Raw genomic sequence first — 27478 nt, 5'->3', positions numbered from 1 at the left:
CCACTGGAGCCAGCGCTCCATGAACTTCTCCAGCATGAGTCCTTCCCATGGGCTGCAGTTAAATTTTTTACCTGAGATGTATAACCTCCATCTCTGCTGGGCTCAGCCTTGGCCAGCAGTGGGTGCAGCCTGGAGCTGGCGGCATTGGCTCTGCTGGACATGGAGAAAGTTCTGGCAGTTCCTCACAGAAGCCACCCCTTTAGCCCCCTTGATGCAAAAACCTGGGCATGCAAACCCAACACACCTGACACTGCACTGGGTGATGTAGAGACACATGGTGCCCTTGTGACACTGCAGGGCCTCATGACACCAAGGAGCCATTGTGACACAGAAGCCCATGAGGTGTTTAAGGAGCCACCCTGGGGTACCCACTCAAGCAGAACATCTTGCTCAGGAAGTCGCAGCTTCCCAGGACACCGGCGGAAAAGGAGCCATGGAGGAGCAGTACCCCAGTCCCCAGAGCCCCAAGGAGAGGCACCAGCTGAGAGACTGCGAGAGAAGCCAACAGGAGGATGGTTCCAGGCATACCAGCACCTTGCCCAGGCTGCCTCCAACCCACACCTCTTCCTCCTTCCGCCCACAGCTGCGGCGGCCTCAGAGCAGCAAGGGCTGCTCCCTGCACCGGCTGACAGCTCCCCGCAGCTCTCAGGCCCAGTCCCTGCACCGACTGACGGTGCCCCACAGCTCCCAGGGCTGGTCCGTGCCCCGACTGACACCGTCCCGGGGCACCCAGGGCCGGTCCGTGCCCCGACTGACACCATCCCACAGCTCCCAAGGCTGGTCCCTGCACTGGCTGACATTGCCCCGCAGCACCCAGGCCACCCAGGCTCGGTCCGTGACCCAGCTGACACTGTCCCAGAGCACCCAGGCCACCCAGTACCGGTCTCTGCACCGGCTGACACCGTCCTGCAGCACCCAGGGCATCCAGTACCGGTCCCTGTCACGGCTGACACCATCTCAGAGCTCCCAGGGCACCCAGGACACCCAGGCCTGGTCCGTGTCCCGGCTGACACCGTCCCGGAGCTCCCGGGACCAGTCCCTGTCCCGGCTGACACCGTCCCAGAGCTCCCAGGCCAGGTCCCTGTCCCGACTGACACCGTCCCGGAGCTCCCAGGGCACTCAGGCCCAGTCCCTGCCCTGGCTGACACCATCCCGCAGCACCCTGAGCTCAGGGGGCACCGGGAGCCATCTCAGCCTGGAAGCAGGAGGCCGGGAACAAGGCCCAGAGAGCCGCGGCTCCAGCCCTGGTGGCTCCTCGAAGGCGGCCGCCCCGGCCCAGCAGTGGCCCGTGAGACGCCGCCGGGCCCGCAGCGGCCTGGTGGGGCCGGAGCCGGTGAGGGCTGGACCAGGCCTCCCCTGCCCGCAGGCCCAGCAGCTCCTTCACCCTGTGCCAGCAGCAGCTGCCGAGGGAGCTCAGTGACCTCTACAAATCCACAACTCTCCTTCCAGGCCTCCACAGGGAAACCAACTCCTGGCCCACGGAGACGGGCTTCTCACCGTGTGGAGCAGGAAACCCAGACTGAGGCACAAGAGACAGATTCAGCCGTTCAATACGCTGAGCAGGAGACACAGACAGATACTGTAGGAGAAGAGAAGAGAAATTCAGCTGCTTCCCTCATGGCTGACCAGGAGACAAAGATTGAGACTCCAACAAAAGAGAATTCAGCTTCTCCTCAAATCGGCGACAAGGGGACGCAGACCAAGGCCCACAGCTCTGCCCGCTCCGCAGGCACAGATGTCCTGGCTCACCAGCAGCCACCCTCCGTGTCGGGCAGGGCATTCTGGCACTCCTGCACTGCCGGACAGCCCCGTGCTGCCAGCACCCTGCAGGATCCCAGCGCCTGCCACTGCTCCAGGCAGCCACCGCGTCCTGAACGCGGCACTCCCGAGAAATGGGGATGGATGGCACTGCCGCCCTACTCTTGGCCATGGCTCGTTGAGATGAACCAGTTTTAATAAAATATTTCATTTCTCTAATCGTGCTCACCTGTGCCTGGTCCATCAGGAGAAAGTCAGCTGCAGGTAAGGCCTGTGCAGAGTGGCAGATCCCGTGCCCTCAGCCTCTGCCAGGCTTCAGGTGTGCCAGCTGCCCTGGTTCACATTCCTGGGCTGGTGTTGGTGGCCAGCTGAGCCCTGTCAGCTCCCTCCCACCCACCTGCTTCCAATTGAACATTTCAGATCGTTAATTTGGTGAGTTTTCCCTAAGAGCCGCCCCACTATAGGGGTAGGAACACACCTCTCTTCTCTTTTTAAGACCTGCCTTGACTGCTCCTGAACTACTTTAGGGAGTTCCTCTTGGTGGTGTGTGGGTGCAAAGCTTTCCTCCCAGTCCTGCCACCAAGGCATTCCTGCTGCCCCTTCTAAGGAAACAAATTACAAACCTACAGCAGTGCCCTGAGCTCCCTTTGCTCCCACAGTGGTGAGTAAAGCCAACCAGGGCTACCCCGACATCTGTGTTTGGGGACGGCTGGGCTGGGCTTGGCTGCAGAGTTCCCAGCACCAGGGTCGGGCAGGAAGCTGAGAGAAGCAGTGGATTCTCCCTGTTTTCCCAGCTGTGCACACACATGGGCCCTGCAGGTCCCATAGACCACTTCCCCCTCCCTTCCCTGAGCCGCAGACTCAGGCTGACAAGCACAGAAATGTGCCTGGACACGAAAAACAAAAAAAAAAGGCAGGAGCCAGGAAGCCTGATGCAGGTTTTTTCTGTACATCAGTGTTTTTGACACCACAGCCTGTTGCTGCATATAATAAAACAGAAATCAGAAAGAGCAACCAGAATACACACCCAAAGGCAAAAAAAACCCTTGGCTTAAAGAAGGTGCTGCCAGGCCCCTGGGAGAAGGCTGGCAGCGGGGCTCCAAGGGGGGAAACGCCTGCCCTGGCTGGGGAGAAACACAACACAAAGAAAAAAACGAACCAACAAAAAAACTCACCCAAGGCTCCCGCTGCGGAGCGGGGAGAGCCAGAAATCCCCCGATTGTCCCGACCTCAGTCCTGTTAGCACCTGTACAATAAAACTGTACCGGCCCCGAGGCAGAGCAGCCCTCCCGCACCCGCTCCCGGGACAGCGGCAGGGCAAGGGGAGCGGGGCAAGGGGGCGGCTCCTGCCCTGGGGACAGAGCCTCGGACGGGGCACAAGCTGCCGAAGCGGGACAGGGAGCAGCAGCACGGATGAGATGGAGGAAGGAGCGGGGGAGGGGATGGAGCAGCGGGGCTGGCTCCCGGCTGGGGCTGAGCGCTGGCAGCAGGAGCCAGCTCCAAAGCCAAGGGAAGGGGCTGTCCCCGGGGGGGACGAGAACCCCGGGGCCGGGCTGGCCTCGGGGCACGCTGGAGAGGGGCGGGGAACGGCCTCATCCCACAGCCCGGAGCTCACCATCACAGTGATACAGACTCAGCAAAAAACAAAGAAAACATTACAAATTAAATACTAATTAAATAAATACTATGGAAGACATTGGGGCGGGGAGGGCGGCAGGAGAGGCGCAGTTCCGTAGGGTCCGGTGGGGAGGGGCGGCGGCTCCCACCCCTCGCTGCCCCCACTGAGTGCAGGGGCTTCCATCACCCACCGCAGCTGGAGGCGGCGGTGACCGCCACTGCTCGTGGCCGGGGGACCTCGGGAAGTCCTTGGAGGCGAGGGTCCTCCCTCCCCAGCTGGCAGAAACCCTGAGGAGAGGAGGAGCGGCTGCTCAAAGGCTCGGGCCCCTGCTGCTGGCGCGGAGAGAGCTGCTTCCCCTTGGTCCTTATTATTGCCTCGTGATGCCGGGAGCGGCCTGTCCCCGTCAGCTGCTCCATGCCTGGTACTCCACCGCCGAGCCCAGCAGCTGCAGCAGCTCGGGCTCGTAGTGCACCAGCTCCACAGTCTCTGCCGTGCCCGGCGCCAGCTCGGGGCTTGCCGGCACCTCCTCCTGCGCCAGCACCTGGCTGAGGGACACCTGGCGCTGGAACTCTGCCCGGGGCAGCGTGGCCACCTCGAAGTGCGGGAAGCGGGCCTGGAATATGCGGGACGACAGCTTCAGCCGCTTGAGCACATCCGAGAACAGGAACCAATTGCAGGGCCTGCGGGGATGGCAAGAGCAGGGTTATAGGGCTGGAGGGGGCTGCGGCCGTGGGTCCTGACCCCCCGCCCTCCCCTCTGGCCCTGGCACTGTTCTCCACCTGCTGCTTCCCCTCAGGAGCCCAAGGGCTGGGGTTTGATCACAGCCTCACAGGTCACAGCTTTTTAAAATGCTCACAGCCAGGCAGGGACAGAGACGTGAAAGTCCTGCCTTCAAAAAGGTCCTGGCAGCTTCCCTGCCAGGAATAAGCCACATGGTCAGGAAAGGGAGCCTCTGGTGTGGTTTACTGCTGGAGGGCATGCTGCATGTGTTCCTCTGCACGGACAAACACTGGCAGGCACAGAAATCTGCTGCACAGATAAGTGGTGCTTCAGTTGCTGCCTTTTCCAAGTCACCCTTCTGCCCCAGCAACAGCCACTGTGTCACAGGGGTGCAGGTGGCAGTGTTGTTCCACTGCTGGGACTGATTTAGCCATGAGGGGAAAGGAAACAATCTCAGAGCTATCAGTGTGAGCTGCTGCTGAAGGAACATGGGGCTAGAAGCAGGATCACAGGGATGAGAGAGGGGAGCTTCCTGACAGGCACAGCACAGGGACACTCAAGGCAGCAGGATATGCCCAGCCATGGAGGGTGGGGGGACCCTGACAAGCCTTCCCTGCTCCCTGAGAACTTTCCAGGCTGTGCCAAGCCATGCACTGCTTCCCCAACTTCCCCAGTGCCACAACCACAATTTCCCTCTGCTGACCAGAGCAGCTGTGGCTGCCCCATCCCTGGAAGTGTCCAAGGCCAGCCCGGATGAGGTTTGGAGCACCCTGGTCTAATGGAAGAGTGTGGAGGGTGGAATGGGATGAGCCATAAGCCCTAATCCTTCCCAACCCAAATCCTTCTGGGATTCTGTGATGATTCCATGAGAAAAACCACCTGAGATACACGAGCAGCTCTTAACCCCACAGGAACAACCAACATGCTGCTGCCCATGCCGGGGCTGCAGCCACCCGTGGTGCTGCTCTGTGCTCCAGGAAAGGCACTCACCCCCGGGACACGGACACTTGGAGGTTGTAGCTGGGAAGCAGCGGCTTGTCTGAGAACTCAAACATGAAGTTATCTGCTTCTTGTTCCTCTTCCTCCTGGTCTGAGCTCCCTGGAGGGTTGAGCAGCAGGTCACAGCCGATGCTGTCCTTCCCCTCTGCAACAGGATAGAGGTTTGCACTGCTCAGTCACACAGCAACCCGTGCTGGCACTCCCTGGCCACTGCCATGACCCTATGGGCACCTTCCCACAACATTCCTGCAGCCATGTGAGAACTGCACCCCTCCTGCTCCCCTCCAGCCCCTTGTGCCAGAGGAGCATGGAGCAAGTGCTGGCTGCAATCAGGGATTGCTCACTGGCCAGGTGAGGTGGGGAGAACATCCTGAGTCCTGGCAGGAACCTCAGGTGTGCTCTGGTCCCACAGGTGGCACAAGACACAGCCTGCACCATGAGCCACCTTGCTGGTAGACCCCAGACCCTCTCCAAAATGACCCTGGCCCCTCTCCCATGCCATGCCATGCCATCCACAGACCTCCTCAGCCTGGAAGAGCCTGGAATAGTGAGGTGGGAGGTGGATGTAGAGAGGCTTTGCCTGCATGGTCCTACCAAGGAAGGCACAGCAAGCACCTTGCTCCTCAAGAGCTTCTCCACCCAGATCCCACCCCCTGAACCTCCAGCAGGTGATCCAGAGGAGCCAGCACCCCTCCCAGTGAGGACAGCAAAGCTGTGCCACCAGAGACCAATCCAACCAAGCAACAAGCATGAGGGGAAATTTAAGGTGGATATACAGAAGTTCTTCCCTGTGAGAGTGGTAAAGTCCTGGCACAGGGCTCAGAGAAGCTGTGGCTGCCCTGACCCTGGAATTGTCCAAGGCCAGGCTGGATGAGGCTTGGAGCAAGCTGGGACAGCGGAAGGTGTCCCTGCCCATGGTAGAAGAGTAGAATAAGATGGTTTTTAAGGTCCCTTCCAACTCAAACCAGTGCATGATTCTATGACTTAGATAATTTGCTTGGATGTTCCAGGAGGCATCTGAGCTCCAGCAGTATCTGTGTCCAGAAGGGATGGAGAACAACAGGCTGGATCCAAAACCATTTAAAAAGGTAATCTTCCCTGTTTACCAATCTGGAAAGATCCTGTTGAAGAGAGGCTTGCTGCCTGGATTTTATTATGAAGATCTGTGAATAGTCTTAAGTTTGCAGAGTTGTGTTGTCCCACTGAGGTAATACAGAAGAGCTCCAAAAACTTCCAGATAAGAGAGTTTTGATTCTACAGAAAGCAGTGAGACCCAGTGTGCTCCTGAGCAAATAAACCAATCATGCAAAAGTTCAACCCCACACACAAGAGAAAAGGCTGAAAAAAAAAAAAAAAGAAAATCTTCTGGTGTGCTGCACAAGGAAGCTTCACACACCCAGCTGCTCACCCAGCACGAGTGGTGTTCCAACTGAGGAACAGCAGATGACAGGAGATACTGGGTCTTGGGGAAAAACAGTTATTTCCTAATGCTGCCAAGGGAAAAAATTCCCTAAGAAACAGGGTGCTGAAATCATCCAAACTTTCTGTACAATAGGACAAAAATAAATGACGTGGTTATTGATCCAATGTTGCTGCTGGAGACGCTCAGATACCATCACTGAAAAACCTCAGATTTCCTGAGCAACTCAGAAAAAAAAAATTAAATGCATCTAATGTGGCAAAAATAGGGTTCGCTGTCTGTCCTGAAAGCTTGGTCCTGTCCATCTGCCCGTGCAAAGGCTGGGACAAGGACAGGAACATTCTGTACCCCCAGGGGAGACAATCAGGCACAACAATGCCTGTCCCAGGTGGAGACAAACCCCAGACTGGGACTTTGTGTCTGGAGCTCCAGCAGCACCAAGTGCAGGACACTGATGACTTTTCCACACCTCAGAGATCCCACACCCTGGCTTCCTTCATTATCCTTCTGACCCCAGAGAGTTGCAGACCTCAAGGAAAATGTGGACAGCATTCCTGCCTCAAAGAATAGCAACAGCTCAAGCAGGGCCTGGGATTTCTCCTGTATCCTGAGGGACGTACAGTGCTTCAGCTGGTGGAGCTGATGGAAAGGGAGATTTCAAAGGACCGATCCACTGGAGGAGGAGAGTTGTTTGCTGCCTGTGATGACTGAGAGCAGCTCAGTTATCCCAGAGCAGAACCAGCAGAACCCTGCCCTGGGCTGTACCTGTTCCAGGTGACCCCAGGCAACTGCTGAGATACCTGAGCCAGAAAGGGACATTTCAGGACACACAGTAAACTGTGTAAAGGCTGTAAAGAAACCAGCCCATGTCCCAGGCTTGGGCATCCTGCTTTTTCTGCAGCTCTGGCAGTGTCTGGCAGCAGTGCCTTGCAGCAGTGCCTGGCACAGCACAGGTGACACGGGGCTGGCACTGCAGCTGCTACTGTAAACTGATCCCAGGAGGATGGGGAGGAGGGTCCCTTCCCTTCCTGTGCCTGCTGGAAACAGACCTGGCAGAGTAAGGGATCCCTTCCCAGCTGGGTTAGCTCCTGCCTTGCCAGGCAGCCTCCTAATGGCAGCATTGGGAATGCCCCGTGGATGGGGCAGCAGGCAATCAGTGACAGACCAAAAGGGGGAGTACCTTAAAAAATATCTTTAAAAATAAATTAAACGAACAGCTATTTTTTCTTTGTAAAGGCTTGTGACAGTTTTGAGAGTGAGAAATTCTGAGGAAGGAGGCTGAGGTTTGAACTGTTGCCTTGGCAGGGCCGAGGGAAGCAGCCTACAAAGAGTGCTCTCAGGAGTGCAGAATTTCTCCTGTTCTGGAATGGGAAGACATCAGGGTCTTCCAAAGACAAGTCCTCTACCCAGAACACCTCCTGAATGTATCAGATTTGGTTTTGTTTCTAGAAGGATGCTGGAAGTTATGGAGGTGAGCAACTGCAAACAACAGGCAGCCTCAGCCTGTCAGGGTAAATGCTCCAAGTCCTTACGGAGAGCTCCGGACTGCTGAACTTGGAATAGGCTGAAGGGACTCCAGTGTGCCACAGGCCCACGTCAGATCCAGAACATCTTCACTGTAACCACAGTTCTGAGGAAGTGACAGTAAAGGCAGAAGTCAGCCCTTCACTGCAAAAATTGCCTGGTGGTTTAAGAACAGGAGCTCCCGTGGATGAACATTTCCTCTCCAAAGCAGAGGAGAGGGATGGGCACAGCTCTGGGAACCTGGAAGTTCAAAATTTCCACACCTTGAAGCAATGAGTATGTCCCTCACCTTCCTTGGTGACTGGTTAACAGGGGAGCCACAAGAACTGCTACAAGAATGACATGCTTGGGATCGACAACCAAAGACCTTCAGGAATCTCCAGCAGCACCTGGTGCCCAGTCCCACACTCAAAGGGATGCACACTCAGCTTCCCAAAGAAGTCCCTGTCAGGAGCAACTGCCAGCATGTATCACCACAGCAAGGTCTCCACCCAAAGCCTGAGTAGAGAGGGATGTGGCCAAACCCGAGGGAATGATGTGTTCTACACAGCACCACCTGCTCTGCACTCACCGAGCACGGAGCTGCTGTAGAAATCCCAGGCTGTGCGAGGGTCTCCATCACTGCGGCCCTGCAGGTCTGACAGGTAATCTAGAGAGGGGAAATCGAGAGGGTTAATTCCTCAAAGCATCATCCCAGTGTGCACATCCACAGATCCAGGGGAGCTGCTTCACCCTGCTGCTTTTCCCACTTGGGCATTATGGCAAAAGCTGAAGCACGGCTGCAGGAAGGGTGTCCCTGCTCAGGAGTGGGCACCACCCCAGGCCCCCAGCCAGGAAATGGGAGCTGAAAAGGGAAAACAACAGACAGTGTGAAGTGGCTTGGAAAAAAGATTTGTAGAGCAGTCCTGACCCATCCCCAAAACCTGTATGAGTAGCTGAGCCTGGAGGAGCTTACACGGGCAGTGGGCAGAGTTTTTCAACACTGGGGATCTTCTGTCTTGTCTGTGTCTGGAAGCCACTTGTGGCTGTCCCTTCCTTGCTGTTGTGGAGAAGCCACAACACTTGTCTTGCTTGCACACAAATGGGACTGAATGTGGTCACAGGGATCCAAAAGGGCCCTTTCTGCCAGCAGCAGCATTTGGGCAAGGCTCTTTTGCCATAGAAGGCAGCATTATTTGGCAAGAGAAATCTGTTCCTTTAGGGTAAGCAGCAGAACAAGGGACTGTGGAACAGCATCTCCAAGCAGAGCACTGTATTTAGTTGTGTGACCACAGTGCAGCCATCTCCTTGCACACTGAAAACTGAAAAGTGACTTGTATCTTATACAGGAAACACATACAATTCTGTAATTAACATTTGGGTGGTAAAAACATGTTTGTGTGACAGGACAGAGCTAAAGACTGAGCCATTTTCTGCTCAGGCCCTTTGACACCCAGATTTGGCCCTGTGTGTGCTGCCAGAGGGGAAGATCTGGAGCACTGTGACCCCAGGCCTGGCACCTACCACAGAGGAAGTGCTTCATCACATCGCTGGTGGCCAGCTTCACTGCTGTCTGCCCAGAGTATGTGGCCAGAGTGGGATCAGCACCATAGGAAAGGAGAAGCCACATGGTTTCCAGGTTGTCATTTGCTACTGCATCATGGATAGGCCTGCAAGGGCAGAAGCAGAAAGGAACAGGGAGTTCACTAAGGAAATGCCTCGGTTTGGGTTAAGATCACTTTAGTGATGACCCACCTGAAGAAGCCACCCTGCTCCCTGCCCCTGGCTCACCTGGTGCCATCCTGGGCGCTGCAGTTGACGTTGGCTCCGTGCTGCAGCAGGATGTGCAGGATGTCGATCCAGCCGCGCGCGCACGCCTCATGCAGGGCCGTGTACCCCGCGTTGTCGTGGTGGTTCACGTCGCTGCTCTTCTTCTGCAGGCAGTACAGCACCACGTCCTGCACGGCGAGAGCGTGCCTGTGACAGCCGGCCCGGCTGGGCCGGCAGGGACACGAGCAGGAAAGGGGGCACAGCACTCACCTTGTAGCCCAGGCGAGCTGCTCGCTGCAGGAGCGTCTCCCCCGCGTTCTTGTTCACGATCAGCCGCCGAGCTCCGGGAGGAACGTTCTGCACCGGGGGCAGCTCAGGGGAACTCCCTGGGCTGGCCCGATGGGACTTACAAAGTGTCCACAAGTCCTGGGGCTTCTTCAGAGAGCACGTTTTGGGCTGGTTGCAGCAGCCTTTCCCCTGGGAAAGAAAATACAACTCCTTGGCACGTGTGGCCACGACTCACGGGACTCCCCTTCTCCCCTCAGGTGTTCAAGCCATACCTTCCCTTCGTCACAGATCCCTGCCAGGTGTTTGGTTTTACATTTGCGTTTTCCTGATGGTTTCTCCAGCTCTTCTTGGACGGGAGAGCTGTCGGAGTGCTCCAGGAAGAAGCCATTCCGAAAGTCCGTGCGTCCTTGAGATTTCCGGGGGGATGGGGATAGCCTGCTCCTCAGCTGCAGCTCTGTGCCTTTGCCCTTCCCAGACTCCTTCTGCTTTCGGTGCCTGCAATCTAAAGGAGAAATGTGAATGAGGAGCTTCTGTAGGTACCACACTGAAGGTCACCCAGACCTCTGCCACCAGGCAAGACAAACTGCTCGTCTCTGAGAGCTGCACAGAAATCAGAGCAGCTGTGGCTGCACCATCCCTGGAAGCATCCAAGGCCACGTTGGACAGGGCTTGGAGCACCCTGGGATAATGGAAGGTGTCCCTACCCATGGTAGGTGGAGGAACTGGATGGGCTTTAATGTCTCTTTCAACCCAAACCTTCCTGGGGCTTCATGATTCTAAATCCAGCCCCAGGGGCACTGCAGGAAGGAGAAGAAGAATTCTCCCATCTGAGATAGACTCAGCATTCACATGGGACACCCAAGGAAAGACAGGAGCAGGATTCATTGGGATATGTCTTAGAGAGGTAGGACAAGCAGGAGCTGTCTGTGAACACTCACTTCTTGCTGCCTAAACACAACAGGCCCTGCCTTGCCCTCTCACATCTTCCCCTGAAGTTAAGGAGTGCATTTAAGTTTTCATTAACATGCATCCAGTTAGGAAGCACCAGGATTCCTCACGGGAAATCCAGCCTTGTCTTCCCTGAATGGAGGAGTCCTGCTCACCCAATCCTGCAGCATGAGACTTAGTCTCCATGACTTACAGGCACTCCATGAAATGAGTAAGAGATCAGTTAAAAAGAGACAGAGGAAAGGACTTTGCACAGCATGCAGAGAACTTCAGGACTCCACCGCCACTGGAGGTAGCTCCAGGCCACAACTTCTGCATCCAAACTACAGCAGGTCCCCTCCCTGTGTGAGGGCTGAGTGAGCAGCCTCTGAGGGAAGCTGGACGGACAGACAGCGACTCTTAACATATGTGATAAAGCTGCTGGGCAAACTCTGCTGAATACCATTGCACTCGGAGCTCATTCCAGGCTCTTGTTCTGAACAGGAGGCATCCAGAGAGTGCCCCTGAGCTGCCAAGGCACGGAAAAGCCGACTTGAAACTTCGTTCCTGGTCTGACAGAGGCTCACAGACAGGGCAAGATAGTGTAACGCTGTGCTGGAGCTGGTACCAGCTGCTGGGAGGACAGCAGCCACCTCTGCTCCCCACAGCATCTCAGCATCACCCGAGGAGTGCCAGTCTGAGCTCCAGTGTGGCAGAAGGCAACAGGGCCGTGGCCACTTCATGCCCTCCAAGAGCACAGCCCAAGCATGCGGAGGGCTGGCACAAGAGCTGCCCATGACAACTTTGCCCCTGAAGTCACCTGTGTGACTCTGGACACGGCTACAAGCTGCAGGCAAGCACCAGCACACACTGAGCCACCTCTGCCAGCTCCCACAGCCTCCCTGTCCCTGCACGGGGAGAGGGGACCATGGGGACTGCTGCCCTCAGGGATGTGCTCATCCTGGGTTTAGGTTTCCCCTGGCATTGGCAGGGGAAGGCACAGGAGCAGTGGCACAGGTGGGCACAGGTGAGCACAGCGTGTTCCTCCCCATGCCTACAAACCACAGAGGGGGTTCCCCCATCACTGCACCCTTGCTAATCCTCTCGCCCTTGTGCTCCCTGGCGCAAAGCTGCAAGTGGCCCTCACAGAGCAAAACAAAACCAAGAGCAGCCTGGTTGGCTTGGGATGGCTCTGCATCCCCCTGCGTTAGCACAGATTGCTGAGCATGGCTCCCAGGGGCTCTGCTTGTCCAGAAATACTCCACTGTGCTACCTCGTCCCATTCTCATTTTCCCACGCCCTCTGTCTTAATCCAAGGGTAAGATCAGTGTCTAATTAGCCACATAAATTGCTGTTTACTGCTCTGGAATTTACTGTAAATGTTTTTGATAGAAGAGCTGATCGATTGAAGCAGCCCATGCTGTGGCCACCAAGTCATTAAAAGTGAGGGAGTTTCAACATTACAGAAAAAAAACAAAACAAAAAAAACCCAAACAAAGCAAAAACCAAATGCCCCCAAAAATTCTGCACATAACAAAACAAAAAATTCCCACGCTGGTCCCCAGTTTAGTACCAGAAGCCCCTTCCCAGGTTGCACCTGCTTTGGATTTCCGCCTCCGGTGGGGATATCCCACTTGCTCCTCCTCCCGCTCTGTCAGGTATTCCCCTGTCTGGTACTTCCGACTTTTCTGCCGTCTCCTTTTCTTCCTTTTGATGTGACTATCCTCCTCCTCCTCCTCCTCCTCCTCGTTGGGCTCCCACAGCTGCCTGGGTGATTCTGCTCTCCAGGGCAGCTCCCGGGTCCTCCTCGTGTGGCAGCTGCTCCTCTCAGACACAGACCTGTCCCTGTCCCTGCGGCTGTGGCAGCGGGATGTCCTGTGGGATTTGCGCAGCTTGCGATGTTTCAAGGATGTCTCCTCCTCCTCTTCCTCCTCTTCCTCCTCCTCCTCCTCCTCTTCTTCCTGATCCTCCTCCAGCAATGGTGAAGTCTCCTGACCACTCACATCACACTCTCCTGTCATACCAGCAGAAGAGCCAGCGATGCTTCCTGCAAAAGAGTGGGATTTCTAGCTGACAAAAAAGCCAAGAGGATCCACAAGGCAGAGACTCAAAGCAGGACAAAATGTAGGGACAAGGAGATGTGAAAAGGGAATGCTCCCAGTCCCACCAGGACTGCCACCGGGAGCCTGGGCACCAGCTCACCCGACTGACTGCGCGTCCGGCTGCTCAGCACCACCGGGATGAAATCCCGGAAGTTGTTCTTGGGCTTCTTCTCCAAGTACCCTGTGAGTAAAACCGAGCCTTGAGAAAACAGATCACACACCTGAGATGTGGGAAGGGCAGTGCTGTGTCACCACAGCAGGGGCTGCTGCGATGGCCCAAAGGGGATGGCTTTAAACAAATGAGGTTGGTTTAGATTGGAAATAGGGAAGAAGTTTTTGAAAATGAGGGTGCTGAAACACTGGCACAGATTCTCCAGAGAGGTGGGGGATGCACTCTCCCTGGAAACATCCAAGGCCAGGCTCGACTAGGTGCAACCTGGTCTAGTGGAAGGTGGCCCTGCCCACGGCAGCAGGGTGGAACAAGATGAGTTTTAAGGTTCCTCCCAACCTCATCCATTCTGGGAGTCTGATCATGCTGCAGCTCTGTTTTGCATCCTAACCCAGCTCCAGAAGTCATCTGGCTTCAGGAGAGAAGCAGGTTGGCCCCTAGGGTAGCCTGACCCCACAGGAACCCAGTGCCATTCCCAGGAGTACCTTCCTCGTGGCTGTCTCCGCGGTGAGCTGGAGATGGGCACTCTGTCTTCGCCGGCCTCCGACGCTTGCGCTTTACCCTGAGGCTGTTGTGATCTGTGATGGCACCCAGGCTGCCCCGGCCTTCCCGGCCTTCCCGCTTGCCAAGCTCACGTGGATTGTCATGGTGTTTTTGCCACTGTGAAGGGAGGACATGGGCTGAAGCTGGAGCTTCCCACTAGCTAAGCTGGAGCAGCACAAAAAGGACAAAACTCCATCTCCACTGATTACACTGGTGCCCTCCAGCTGTTTCGACACTCCACATACATTTCTGCCCTGGACAACCTGCAGCACAGGTACATCCCACACAGCCAGGCAATGCCCAGGAGCACAGGTGGAAAGTTCTGTACCCTCAACTGTCCCCTCATGAGAGATCCCTCCTCTCCCCAGCCCCACCTTTGCCCTGACCCAGGGGTCCCAGCCCATCCCACACACCTTCCGGCCATGCATGCTCCGGCTTCCCGACTTGCTTGGGGACTCCTTGCTGTCCTGGCCTTGGCACTTCAGTCTCTTGTGGCTCTGCCTGGTGTCCCCATCATGCTGTCGCTTGGCCTTGCAGCGTGTGCCACCCTCCTGCTTGATTTGCCCTGTTCCTTTGAGCTTGGCCTCGGGGAAGGACTGGGGAGCAGCCCCAGCCCGCAGGCAGGTCACCAGTGGAAAGGACACGTCACACTCCACTCGCTCCTTCTTGACCCTGCACAGATCCACCTGCTGCACGCACGGGAGGGGCTCTGTGGCCGGCGGCTCCTGGGAGCCCTCGCAGCCCGGCTCCTTGCGCTGGCCATCTGTGGGCACCTCTGGCACCATCCGCAGGCCCTGCTGCCCAGCCACTGGCAGTTCGTGTGACAAGTACGCCGCTAACACTTGATTTTTGGGTTTTGCATCCAACTGTTTGAGGCTACAGCTCCCCTGGGAAGCCTCAGTCTGTGCGCTGCTCTCCTGACCGGAGTCAGCCTCTGTCTGAGGGCACTCCTGACTCTTCGGAGCATTGTCCAGCTTCCCCTTCCCCCCTTTCCCGTCCAAAGCGCTGGTCTGGAGAGCTGGACCTGCCTCCAGCGGTGCTGGGTTGGCCGGCTCCTCATAGGGCTTGGCCAAGGCCCGGCAGCTCTTGCTCTTGGCCGCAGCATCCTGTTCCTGAGGCGGGAGCTGGGGCAGCCCCTCTGGCAGGCCCTGGGCGGCCGCGCTGGGCTCAGCGGGCTGCGCGCTCGGGAACGCCGGCAGCTCGCCCGCCCCGGCCGGCTTGCAGGGGCTGCTCTGGGGCAGAGGCAGCTGTCCTGCCGTGGAGATACCGATGGAAAGCAGCGGGGTTTGATGGTACGGAGACCAGCCCAGAGGCAGGAGTTGAGGATTGGAAGGCTTTCCATTGATGGGGCATCGCGGGTACACGCTTCCCTGGACAGGATTCCAGGTGGCAATGTCCTTGGACTGACACAAAGGAGCTCCTGGAGCAACTCTGCCGTGAAGAAGTCTCCTGGCAGGATCCTGCTGTCCTTCCGTGCCAACCTGGTTGGCTTTCTTCCCGCAGGGAACGCCGGCACCGCGGGGCTCGCCCTGGTCGATGATGGAGATGGGCTCCTGCTTGGGCAGGTGGCGCGGGTCCCTGCTGAGGCTCACACCCGCATCCTTGCTGAGCAGCAGCGAGGCCGGCACCGGGTTGGCCACGCCGACGTAAGTGCCAGGAATGGTGCTGATGAGCGTGGTGTTCTTCACCCAGGAGCCCTGCTCGCCGTTGCGCAGGAACTCAGGGAAGATGACCAAGGGCGGGGTGGTGCCAAGGCACGAGGTGACGCTGCTGCCCGTGGCCTGCGCCGCACGCTGCGACTTGGAGAGGACGGTGGTGAGCAGCGCTTTGCCGCTGGTGTGCACGGGGGTGAGGATGGGCATGGGGGGGGTCTTGCGCTGGCTAGGCGGAGGCAGTTTCTGGCGGTTGGACTTGGAGGAGAGATCAAGAGGCATCTCACTGCACTCCGGGGATGAGACCATCTCACGCTCTAGCTGGGGAGGGGACTTCAGAGGAGACAGGGAAGTGGCAGCCCCCGGTGCTTGTGGCTCAGGAGCTGCCGGGGCTCTGGCCTGCACGGCGGTGCCAGAGGAGGGAGCAGCGCTCCCAGCTGGGGCTGGTGCTGCCGGCAGAGCCTGGCTGGAGGGCAGGGCCAGGCTGGTGTTGGACAGGGGAGCGCTCTCAGCTGCAGACTGGGCGCTGCTTCCGCCCGAGGGTGGGGGGCAGCTGAGCTGACTCACCTCCACAGACACCACTTTGGCATCCGAAGCCAAGGGCCGGGTGACAGAGAAGGTGTAGGGGTAGGAACGCAGCTCTGGGGAAGCGATGATGCCCGGCAGGCAACGATCGTGCAGGTAGGAAGGCAGGACGGGGAGGGTGAGTGTGGAGGAGACCCCCAGGGTGGCCGGGAGCGTGGCCACGCTGAGGGGCTGCCCACAGCTGGGAGGGGGGATGTACACCAGTGACTGGCTCGGGCTCAGCACAGCCCCAGCCTGGAAGGACAGGGGTAGCTTTTGCATAGCAGGGGCCTGAGAGGCGGGAAAGCAAACCCTGTTCAATGTGAAGGTGGCGGGAGTGGAAGCAGAACTGTTACAGCTGGAGACAACCACAGACAATGTTCCTTCTGCCAGCACGCCTGGCCCTTGTGCTGCAGTGCTCAGAGGGGCTTTCTCATTCCCAGCAGCCTCACTCTCCGGAGCCACGGAGCAGGCTGGGGCAGCATCAGCCTGCTTGTCGCTGGGAGGATCTGCTGGTGTCCAGGCAGCATCAGCACCGCTGCTCTCCTGCTCCACAGCTCTGGGGGTCGCTGGCTCCTGCCCTCTGCCATCCCCCTGACCTGCCAGAGGGCCCAGGGTGTCATCTGTCGCAGTCTTTCCCACACACTCCAGGTTTGGGTTGGGATCGGGTGGCTGCTCCTCCAGTTTGGGTCCAAGCTTTTCCTCCACCTTGCCATCAGCATCCAGCCCCTGGGCACTGCTGCCACCACTGCTGACTGCTGTGAGCTCCACCTGCAGCAAGAAGGGAGAAGGTATTCCTGGGAGCTGAGCAAGCGGCACCCAGGGAAGCAGGAAGGATCTGCCCACCCTGGACACGGAGGCAAAATCAGCAAACAGCTGTGCCCAAAGCAGAGCAGGGCTTTGCCTCACGGCATCGCTCTCAAGAAGGAGTCCATTAATCCATTAGGGAAAACACTCCTGCTTGGCCTATTCCATGAGGGAATGCCCTTCTTAGACCCAGCCATGCAGGCAAAGAACTCACCTCGGAAAGGCTGCTGCTGACACAAAACTCTTGAGACCCCAAGTGCTGGGAGCTGCTCGTTTTCGACTCCTCATCAGAAATGGGGGCTCTCCTAGGTGAGGAACAACACACAACATTACAAAACCCCAAAAATACCCTCCCAGAATCCCACCCCTCCCTGTCTCAGCATGATACAGTGGAACAGCTGTACACCTTCCTTATCCACGGCCATCAGGACTCATCATGGGCCAGCCCAGCCTTCCCCAGTGTCACAGCCTGGTGCCACACACCTGTTCCTGTCCCCTCCATTTCCCATTCTGTCCCACCACACCTTTCCATCCTCCCCTGAGTCTCATCCCGCTTGTCTCTTCCCCCACATGCACCTCCTCATTCCCGTGCCTCCTGCTTCCTCCTGTCCTGGGACCTCCAGCCCAGCCTAGTTGCCAGTGGGGACTTCCCTCTGGTGCTAAAGCTCTCTGGGCTCAGGAGGCCTGGACAGGAGCAGCAGGTGTCCATGGCCATCACAATGTGCCATGTCTTGCTGGCCAGCATGTCTGGTCCCTTTGTCTCTGGAAGGTGATTCCTCTGGGATTCAGGACAAGGACTGTGACTTCCTTGGGACACTCCTTCCCCGATGATATTTGCTGGACATCACTTCCTTGGTGTTTTGCTTAGGACAAGCTGGTAGTGCCAGCACAAAGCAGATCGAGTTTGGATTCTGTCGATGACATGATTTCAGCTGGATTTGCTTCCTACGTCCTGGGCTTTCACAGCAGTCATCACAGACACTGAGCTGCAGGCACAGGATTTGTCTCTGGACTCTGTTACATACCCCTGGCACCAGGACCTCACCCTGTGCCTCCTCAGCCCTGGCACTGTGCTTCGTACCCCCAGCGCCAGGGACCTTCTCTGTACGCTTGCAGTAGGATCCTGCTCTGTTCCCCCACTGCCGGGACCCTGCTCGGGGCTGTTCCCGTGTCATCCCCACCGACCTGCGGTTCAGTGACAGCCCGGTCGGCCCGGGCAGGTTCTCGGAGCTGCCCGGCGCGCCCGTCACAGACCGCGGGGAGGGGATGGCGGCCGGGCCCGAGCAGCCTCAGCCGGCGGCGGGGAGAGCGGGGAGAGAGCCCGGAGAGGGCGAGGGTCCGGGCGTCCGGGGGTCCCGGGGCGGAGCGGGGCCGGGGCCGAGCGCCAGGGGGAGCCCGAGCGCAGCCGCCCGCCCGCGGCGCCCGCCCGGGCCGGCGCTCCCGGAGCTTCCCGGGCATTCCCGGCGCTTCCCGGGCATTCCCGGCCCGCAGCTCGCCCGCCGCTAGCCGCACGCCCGGCCGGGCCCCCCTGCCCAGCTCCGCTCGGTGTCCCGGAGCAGCCCTGAGCGCTCCGTGGTGTCCGCCCGGCCCTGCCCCGGGGCGCGCACAGACGGGGCTCAAGAAATGAGATGGGGATCGGGGACGAGAGAGCCGGGGGTCGCAGCCCCGCGCCCTGCCCGGACATCTCCAAATTTGACTCCTGTTGTAAGGTCGGAGCAGCGCCCAGAGGCTCGGCGGGCATGGCCATCGCAGCCCTTATCTGCGGGACACAGGGAGCCCGGCGCTGCTGCGGGCGGCAGATCAGCTCTGCCCGAGCCAGACCTGCGGCTCGTCCCTGCCCACCGCTGCTGCACCGGCCTCGGGGGATGCCTGCCAAAAACCCTCGGTACCCGCGGCCAGCAATGACAGCCACACGTTGTCTCTGCGCGCACAAAACTTCCCCGGCTTTGGCAAACGCACGGAGCAGACGCGGTGGCCTTGAGGAGGCCACAAACTAGTCAGTTCTGAGAATAAAACGCCTCAGCCACAGGAATGAACAGGCGATGCAAAGCCACAGAGCTTGGCTTCATCAATCCTACCTCCCAGCCACTAATCCTCCCTAATCTCCCGTTTGGTGGCAAGTCACAACCTTCCCATCTGATCATTTGGTTGGCACAAACCCTCCTGGGTCACCAAAAGCTTTTAGTTCAAGCACTTTCCCTTCCTTGGCCATTGAGAGCACAGGTCTAGTGATCCCAATAGCACGTGCAGACAACTTGACCTTGTCAGCATCAAAGCTGGGAGGCCATGTAGCCACACAGGGGCAAGAGATCCTCTGCTGAGCCCTGCAGCACACTCCTCTCTGCAGCATGGTTTGAAGGGAACCCCCCTGGAATGCCAATACATCCAACCCCTCCCTGCGGCTCGTTTGCACTTCCATTTTAGACCCCAGTAAAAGGGGGTTGGGTCAGCAGCAGCTCGCTTCCCACAGCCTCTCCAGATCCCTAAGTGGGATTTCTGGTGCTCCTTTCCCCGGCCCGCCGCCCACGCACCTCACCTCTCCTCGTTGAGGCCACACATGCGAATCCGCTCTGTGCTGGTCCAGTTGTGCACCCCGCTGTACAGAGGTGCTGTAGAGATCATGACAGCTGCTCCTCAGCCTCCAGGACCTGCTGGGGTTCCAGGGACCACTCTGCCTGCAAAAGGGAAGCAGAGGGTTGGGCACTCTCCTTGGGATGATCCATGAAACTTCTGGGAAGCTCATCCCCAGTTTTGCTGCCAGGCAGATGGGGAACAACACCCTGGGATGCCACAGGTCTGGAAGAGGGCTAGGAGGAACTAGCAGTGCCTTTGGACAGAATCCACCGTCCACTCATCCTCTCATTAAAAGTGTTGCCAAAAAAAGGCACCGGCTACCACAAGAGTCTCACACAAATGCCTTCACACACTCACACATCCTTTGAGAAACATTCCCCCCACTTTCCTTCTCCCTGCAGAGGATCCTCCAGCACCAGAAGACGCCGAGCAGAGCTGTACAAGGTGATGGTCTTTTACAGCACTGAAACTTCAAGGCTGCACAGGGCCCTCCTAAAGCAGCCCATAGCAGGTCCTAGGGGCAAAGCCTCAAACAAAGAGGGTCTCTCCTCAACTGAGGGCTCCTGGAGGGAGCAGAGGTTTGCCAGCGGTCCTCCTTCTGTGAGGAAGGTGCTGGTTTTCTTTGGAGTTATGGGTGGAAAACACGAGGGAATCCAGAGATTCAGGAGCATCCATGAGGCAGTGTCGGCTGGGTGGAGCTTTCAGGGGAGAGCGCTGCAGCCAATCGTGCAGCGCTGGGTGTTGGAGCATTGAGAAGCTCTGCTGCTCCAGGGAAAAGGCAGAGGAGGAAGAGAGGATCTCCTCTGCTAACAAGTGGACTCAGCCAAACCAAGCAGGATTGACTGCAAAAGGGAGAGAGATGCTGTCAAGGAGGTTCAGGGAAATACTAAGCCCGGAAGGGTAAAGCAGGCACAGAGCCACGGCAACGCTCCCGGTGCAGCGGTGGGAGTGGGAATTCGCTGGAAGCAGCACGTGATCCCCAATCTCTGTCGGCTGTCTTTTCCCTGACAAACTCCTGGCGACACCAGCTCTGCACGGGACGAGCAGCAGCTTGTGCCACCAAAGGAGGCACGCAGGGACCTGGCGGCCGGCAGACAGCTCAGGGGACGAGCCAGGGGCTGAGCGGCTCCTGCGAGCGCAGCTGCTGCCCGGTGTCCTCCCTGCAGCCCGAACGTGCCGGCGGGGATCCGAGGAGGAGGAGGAGGAGGAGGAGGAGGAAAAAGGGGCCAGGCACACGGGAGAAACGGGGGCAAGGCAGCTGGTGTGCCAAAGAGAAAGCGACGGAGCCATCCGCACGTACGAGGGCACGAGTAAGCAAACAGCGTACGGAAATCAGAGGTCAGGGGAAGAGGGGAAACCTGCTAAAACACACATTGTGAGACGGGAGAAATCCTCAGCAGCGATGGGGGAGACGGGCAGACGCCGAGGCAGAGAGCAGGGTCATACCCAAAGAGAACGAGGTGGCTTGGAGCAGGAAGGGGAGGAGTCTTTCGATGCTTGGAGAGAAATGCAACATAAAGGAAATAGGGGAACAAACAATCTGCGGGGATTTCACCATCTTAGGCTAAACTGAAAGAAGGGGAGGAGGAAGGTTCTGCCCCCGAGCACAGCAGCAGGACCGATGTTCCAGGAGGAATCCAAAGGGACCTTCTGTGCAACGGGGGAAGGGGATGCGTGTGGCTGCAGGACGAGGAGCTGGGGACAAGCAGAGATCAGGCGTGACCCCGGAATAGGTCTGGCAAGGGAGGAGTGATAACGGGGTGCTACGAGGAGCTGGAAGAAACAGCACCTCTGGAGTAAGAGCTGGTCAAAAGAGCCAGAAAGATGGCCACGAGAGGAGAGCTGGGACGACACAGTGACAGAAACCAACTCTATTCCGTGGATTCTTGGCCTCTATCCTCTACAGACCAGGTGGGACACGTGCTAAAGACAAGCATTTCACAGGGAACAAAGAGCAGAAAAGAAAAAGAAATCCAGATATGAACTCGGAATAAAACAGGGGCCAAGCACCTGACGTAAGTTTAAGCACAAACCAGCAGAGCAACAGCATCCTTAAAAAGGCAGACCAGGAAGTTTATTGGGAAATGCAGGGATGAGCAGCCTCCCTGTGCACCACTGAACCAGAGAGAGCAACTGCAGCCTGCCGGGGTCAGAACACTGCCAGCCGAGTGGGAAAGTGAGTGCATCTCCCATCTACACTGGTGCAGCTGGAAGCAACATTAAAGGGATGTAATTAAACTCGCAGGAAACCCTTGGAGAACACAACTAGGGCATGGCTTCACATGCCTGTCTTCGAGCAGAAGAAGCTGTTGAGAAACTGTTGGAGCCCTTCTCTCCCCTCACCCCTTCAGTCATGTCACTGAAGCCCTGCAGTATCCCAGTAAACCTGACTAGAGAGTTGATCTCTCTTTAAAACACTTTTTTTTTTTTTTCCCCTGTCTGGACTGGTTTTAACCTATACCAGCTCCTAGATCAGCTTTACCAAGAGGGAGAGAGGGCAGAGCCTGGCACAGACTCTACTTAATCCACAACGTCTGCCAAAGGAAGTGCATACGAAACCACAGTCTTATTTTGATTTAGCTAAATAGGTGCTCAGCCAATTCTAATTAACGCCAAAGAAAACGAGTTTAGAATGAACTAAGAACATCGAGGTATTCTGCGTGGGGAAGCTCATACAGTATTAAAGCACCTTCACCTCCCAAAACAAAATGTGCCCTAAGAACTGTGAGCAAGGAAGGTGCTGAACACACTTGCCTCCAACGACAAGCCCTCTGAGAGGTTTGCAATGAAACTACTACAGCAAATTAAAAGAAAAGGGGATTTTGTTCATTAAGGCAATACATCTCATCGTTTCGCAAAAGGAAACGATGCTACTCTGCAAACCTGCCTCTTCCAGGCTCCAGGAAAAGCAAAGCAGATGTTTTCCTTGCAGTGTAAGTGTGCTTTTACTCAGGTTAGTGATGACTTGGCTACCCATGGAAGCTCCCTTGGATTAAGTCAAGTAATTACTCTTCTGAAATATTGCTGTACAATGATGGAAGCAAGTTTCCTGAGATGAAGTTCTTCAGGAATAGACATTTTTTAACCATTATCTCATTATCGACAGGTCCTCCTTGCAATGAAAACCCAACAGCACCAAGACAGCCATCATTCCAGGGCAGGCTGAGCAAGGGTTCCAGGACAGGCTCCCCCAGCACTCACCTGCCAGCTCCCACTGCTGACAAGAATTAAGCTCATGCCATCTCCACGCTGACCCCTGTTAAACCCTGCCTGTTCCCTGGCTCCTGGGGATCCCAACTTGAGCTGCCTAATTGCTTCCTGCAGCCCCTGACAGTCACACCTCCCACCCCAGCACTAATGCAGCAAAGAGGCTGCAGAGTGAATTCTGAAGCCATCCTGCTGCAAGCCACCCTCTTTCCCAGTGACAGCAATCCCTTGGCCCGATCAGGTCCTTCACCTGACAACTCTCAGCTCCTCAAGCACTTGCACTGGCAAACATGTAAAGCAACTTCTCAGGCTGGCACCAAGCTGCCAGCCACAGGTAGCCAAGGGTTTGCTTTTCACTGGGGAGTTTGGTGCTGTTGGTATTTGCCCTCACAGATGTCGCAACTCCATTGCCACCTGGTCTAACTCACTTTGATCAGGTTACCCAGAGCCATGACCTCCTACAGCATCCACCTGTGGTGGAGCCAGGCCTAGCGGTGTGGGAAGGGGGCTCTTCCCTGCTCCTCCCAGAGACAGCCTGTCTCTTCTCAGCCAATCACTTCTCCATGGTGCAAACACATCCCTCTGTAGGACCATGCTGCCTTCATCCCCCCCAGAGGCTTCCCATGTATTTTCCTGCTCTGTGAATTTCCAGGTACTAAAATCACTCAGATTTCAAGGTGCTTACCCTTCCTCTCCACAACAGCCCCAACACATGAGCTACACACCAAGAGATGGGCAGTGTCCTGCTGCACCCTGCCCGGGCACCAGCAGCCAGTCTTCTCAACCCCCCCAGCACCAGGATTGCTTCTGCCTGCTCTGGGCAGTCATCCCCAACACAGGTGGGAGAGCACCGAGCAAAGAGCCAGCGGGAGCTCAGACGACAGCACGATTTCACCCAGGGAGACCATCAGCTTTGCCTTTCCCCCTGCATGAGTGGCAGCCACAGCATGAGCTGACTCCAGGAATCCCAGTGCGGGTCCCTCGGTGCAGCCCAGCTGCTCCAGAGCCCCTATGGACACAGCAAGCACTGCCCAGAGGTGGTGGCTCTGTCCACGCTGGCACTGAGTGGGCCAGCGGCACAGAGGAAGGAAAAAGGACTTCTCATCCCTAGGGTATGGAGCAGAGAAAGGCTACCACATCCCTCGGCAGCAGGAGATGGGGAGGATGCCGTGGTTGCCCTCCCACAGCAACATGTGGCTCCTGTGGCCAGGGGACACTGCGGAAGGCCGGGAGCAATGCACTTTGACCCTGGAAACACACCCGCGGGAGACACCTTTGAAACATTCATTCCCAGAGCAGCAAAAGCTGTAAGGAAGGGGGTTTTATCCCCTGGATGGCTACAAAATATAAAACGAGGTCAGCTGCTGGAAACTCGGGTGGGATTCAGCGCTCAGAGCACAGCTGGCCACTTCAACAGGCGCGGAAGCAGCAGAATGAGGTGGGATGTGCCCTGCAGTTCCTCCCCGGGGTCAGGTGGGCCAGAAGGGAACACTCTGCAGCGACAGGCAGGTCTCCTTCCCTTGCCATAGTTTGTTCACTTTGGCAATTCTTTGTTGCCATTAGTAACGCAGACAAGGAATTCTATTTGTTTTGATGTGTGATGGTCTGGTGTCCATTGGAGGTGCAGAGGGTCGGAGCGAGCACCGATCCCAAGACCTGCCCTCAGCACCTCAGCTCCGAGCACCACTTTGGAAAACACAGCCGAGTAAACTACTGGCCAAAAATTAAAAATTAAATCAAAAATTAAATCAAAAAGCCTATGATGGCCCTATCGCAGGACTCGCAGTGGGCACGATATGCAACGAGGGAAAAATTTAAACAACAAAACTGGGAAAAAAAAGAGAACCGTCTGTCTTGCGTTATGTTACTGCTCATCCAGAGGTCAGAAACTGTAAGAGAATGGACCAGGAATGACTAGAGTGGCACAAAACCCAGCAAGGACGGGCCAGGCCACCTCTGGGGCTGTCTGGGCAGAGCGGTGCCCGGTGAGGGCGGCCCCGAGCCGGGTTTGGTCCCCGCTGCCTGCACAGCCGCCCCGGCCGCTGCGGAGCTGAGCCAGGCTTTGCCTACACGCATTTGCTTAAGCTGATTTAAAGAAACAGTAACACCACACGTAATTATAGATCCTCGGCACGATGGATTGGAAATAAAAAAGAAAAAAAAACATCCATCCCTATATCAGAAAAAAATAAAAGTTTGCTGCACACTGGGCAGTGCTGGGATAATTGGTCCCAGCTGCTGGACAACTGGTGTCACTAAACCCGGGCTTGTCTGCAACAACCAGGCTGCCCCCACCAAAGCCTGCACATTTTTAAGGACTGAAAAAGAGCCATTATGGGATGACAATGTTCAAAAACGTCTCTGACAAGGCGCACATCATCCAAAACCCCAAAAGCAGAGTGCAGCCTCCCATACCTGGGAGCCAGACTGGTGCTCCCGAGCCCAGAGGTCCCAAGGGCAGCTCTGAAGGCCAAACCCCGCTGGAGCCTGGGCTCTGACACCTGGAATGCGCCTCCAGACCCAGGTGACAGCGATGCAGCTGCTGTCCTCGACTGGTGCCACGCAGCCTCCAGGCAGTGCTGGCACTGGGACCACCTAAAGCCAAAGGGTGGCCAGGGCAATGGAAGCGGCACAGCGGAAAGGGAAGGGAAGGAATGGAAGAAAGGGAAGGCAGGGCTGCTGCAGACAGGGCCAAAAAGATGCAGAGGAGCTGCGAAGGGCACGGGATGCACCGGCCCTGCCCCAGCACTCATGCCCAGACTCCAGGGGAGGAGGGTGCCAGAGAGCGGATGCTCCGTGACAGGAGAAACTCACTTCGTCTCTATTTTAGCCTGACAGACCTTTCCGCGGTGCTACTCCGAACCGGCCTCACCCAGGCTGGGATGAGGGCACCGATGTCGCTCGCCGAGGAGCCAGGACCCTTCCCGGTACCGGCACGCTGCCGCGGGAGGGCCGATTTCCTCCCCGGTGAAGGAGGCAGGAAGCGCCGCCTCCCTCGCCCGGTCCTGCCGCTGCCCGGCCATCACCGTGGGCACGGGCGGGGGACCGGCCGCCCCCGCCGCCCCGCCCCGGGCGTCGGGGGGCGTCGGCACGGAGCGGCACCGCCCCGGCCCCGGCCGCAGCCCGCCCCGGGGCCGGCTCCGCGGGGTTCCCCGGCGAGCCCCCCGCCCGAGGCGCGGCTCGTCCCGCTGCCGAGCCCCGCGAGGCCACGGCACGGCCCACGGCCCCGCACCGCCGCCGGGCCGGGCAGCCCCCCCTGCCCGGGACACGGCGGCCCCGGGGCCGCTCCGGGGACTTCGCCCCGCACCCCGCAGCCTTACCGGGGGCCGGGCCCCGCGGTGCTGCCCCGCGCCCGCTCCCGCGGCACCCTCCCCGCTCAACAGTTGCCCCCCGGGGCCGCTCCCCGGCGGAGCGTCCCGCGGCCCCGGCAGCCGCGGCCGGGCCCCCGCGCCGCCGCACCGGGGCAGCCCCGGACATGGAGGTGGCGGCGGCCGCGCTGCCCCCGGGGAGGGCTCTTCCGCCGCCGCCGCCCGGCACCCGGCCGGCCGACACCGGCAGCCGAACCGGCCCCGGGCACGGCGGCGGCCGGGGCGGGCTCGGGCCACGCCGCCAAACTCCACGAGCGCCCGGCGCCGCCGTCCCACCGCCGCCCCGGGAGCGCCGCGCTGCGCGGCCGCCCCGCCCCGCCGCGGGACCCCCCGCACCGCCCCGGCAGCGGCAGGTGCCGCCGGTGCCGGAGCAGCCGTGCCGGGCAGGGCAGCGGCACCGCCGCGCCGTCGCGGGGCGGGGAGCGGAGCAGCCGCCGCCCGCTGCCCCCCGCCCGGCGCTGTCAGTGCCCGCCGCTGTCCCGCCGCAGGACGCCGCCGTCCACCCCCCCCCCACCCCCCCAGCCCGCACACACACACCCCCCCACCCCCCCCCCCTCCGCGCCGCCTCACCGCCGTCCCCGGGGGTGTCCCGGGACCGTTTCCATGGAGATCCCGTCCGGACGGCCGGGAGGGGGGGGTCGGGCCACCCGCTCCCCCCCGCCTGCCCCCCGTGAGCCGTGGGTGCGGGGCGGCGCGGGCCCGGGGTGCCCGGGCAGCGGGGGCCGGGGTCCAGCGCGGGGCGGCGCGGGGCGCAGGGTACGCACCTGCTTCCCGAGGCGGGCGGGGGGCGGCGGGCCGGGGCGGGCCCGTGCCCCAGGCGGCGGGTCGGACCCCGGGCGCTGCGAGCGGCGGTTCGGCGGCAGCGGCGGCGGCGGAGGAGACACTGGCAGCGGCAGCCGGAGTGTGAGGGCGAGAGCGAGCCGCGGCCGCGCGGGCTGCCGGGAGCCGTAGTCCGTCCGCCGGGGCCGGGAGCCGCCGAGCCGCCCCACGGACTGCGGGTCCCGGCGTGCCGCGCGCCCCGGCCCGCGAGGGGGGGCCGGTCCGGAGAGGGAACGGGCGGGCGCGGGGAGGGAACGAGGGAGGGAGCGCGGGGAGGGAGGGAGGGGGCTCCGCGCCCGGCGCGGCCCCGGGAGGGGCGGGGGGCGGGAGGCCGCCGCGCCCGGGGCTCGGCTCGGCACGGCACGGAGCGGAGCGGAGCGGCTCGGCACGGGGGGAGCCCGACGCACACACGCCCCGCGCACACACACAGACACACACGCCCTCCCGACCCCGCGCCGGGGCACCGGCTCCCGCACCGGGGAGCGACGATCGCTCCGCACCGGGGGGAGGAGAAGGATGGAGGAGGAGGAGGCAGCGGGGGCGGGCGCTCGCTCCACGCCCGGGCAGCGCCGGGCGCCCGACAGCGGGCAGAGCCGGACGGGCAGCGCACGGCGAGCGCGGCGCACGCAGCCCCGGTGCCCGCAGTCCCGCTGTCCCCAGCCCCAGGGTC

The 27478-nt window shown here is 59.0% G+C and overlaps 2 protein-coding genes across 2 annotated transcripts; one reads left to right on the top strand and one right to left on the bottom strand.

Annotated features, from left to right (window-relative positions):
* The first annotated feature begins 433 nt into the window (after window positions 1-433).
* Window positions 434-2130, top strand: LOC134050218 (serine/arginine repetitive matrix protein 1-like). The gene is made up of 3 exons (XM_062503149.1): window positions 434-1333; window positions 1450-1771; window positions 2006-2130. Exons 1-3 carry the CDS (start codon window positions 434-436, stop codon window positions 2128-2130), a joined length of 1347 nt encoding a protein of 448 aa, XP_062359133.1.
* A 370-nt stretch (window positions 2131-2500) lies between these two features.
* On the bottom strand, window positions 2501-19462 carry BCORL1 (BCL6 corepressor like 1). Its single transcript, XM_062502719.1, has 13 exons — window positions 19377-19462; window positions 17055-17145; window positions 14231-16804; window positions 13760-13934; window positions 13206-13286; window positions 12601-13050; window positions 10349-10578; window positions 10059-10265; window positions 9810-9976; window positions 9543-9688; window positions 8611-8688; window positions 5087-5240; window positions 2501-4056 (listed from the first exon to the last, which is right to left on the bottom strand). The coding sequence occupies exons 1-13, from the start codon at window positions 19460-19462 to the stop codon at window positions 3780-3782; spliced, it is 4716 nt and encodes a 1571-aa protein (XP_062358703.1). The 3' UTR covers window positions 2501-3779.
* Window positions 19463-27478: the final 8016 nt, after the last annotated feature.

Source organism: Cinclus cinclus, chromosome 15 (genome assembly GCF_963662255.1).
Source record: "Cinclus cinclus chromosome 15, bCinCin1.1, whole genome shotgun sequence".
Classification (NCBI taxonomy): Eukaryota; Metazoa; Chordata; class Aves; order Passeriformes; family Cinclidae; genus Cinclus; species Cinclus cinclus.
Note: the sequence above shows the minus strand (reverse complement) of the source record. Positions and strands in the feature narration are given on the sequence as shown.

Excerpts from the sequence above, each read along its gene's own strand:
- LOC134050218 (XM_062503149.1), top strand. The coding sequence starts at position 434 with ATGGAGGAGCAGTACCCCAGTCCCCAGAGCCCCAAGGAGAGGCACCAG. Across the intron at positions 1,334-1,449 it reads GCCTGGTGGGGCCGGAGCCG|GCCTCCACAGGGAAACCAAC; the intron begins GTGAGGGCTGGA and ends CTCTCCTTCCAG. Across the intron at positions 1,772-2,005 it reads GCAGCCACCCTCCGTGTCGG|GAGAAAGTCAGCTGCAGGTA; the intron begins GCAGGGCATTCT and ends CTGGTCCATCAG.
- BCORL1 (XM_062502719.1), bottom strand. The coding sequence starts at position 19,462 with ATGATCTCTACAGCACCTCTGTACAGCGGGGTGCACAACTGGACCAGC. Across the intron at positions 13,051-13,205 it reads CCGGACGCGCAGTCAGTCGG|GAAGCATCGCTGGCTCTTCT; the intron begins GTGAGCTGGTGC and ends ACTCTTTTGCAG. Across the intron at positions 9,977-10,058 it reads CAGCTCGCCTGGGCTACAAG|GACGTGGTGCTGTACTGCCT; the intron begins GTGAGTGCTGTG and ends CTCGCCGTGCAG.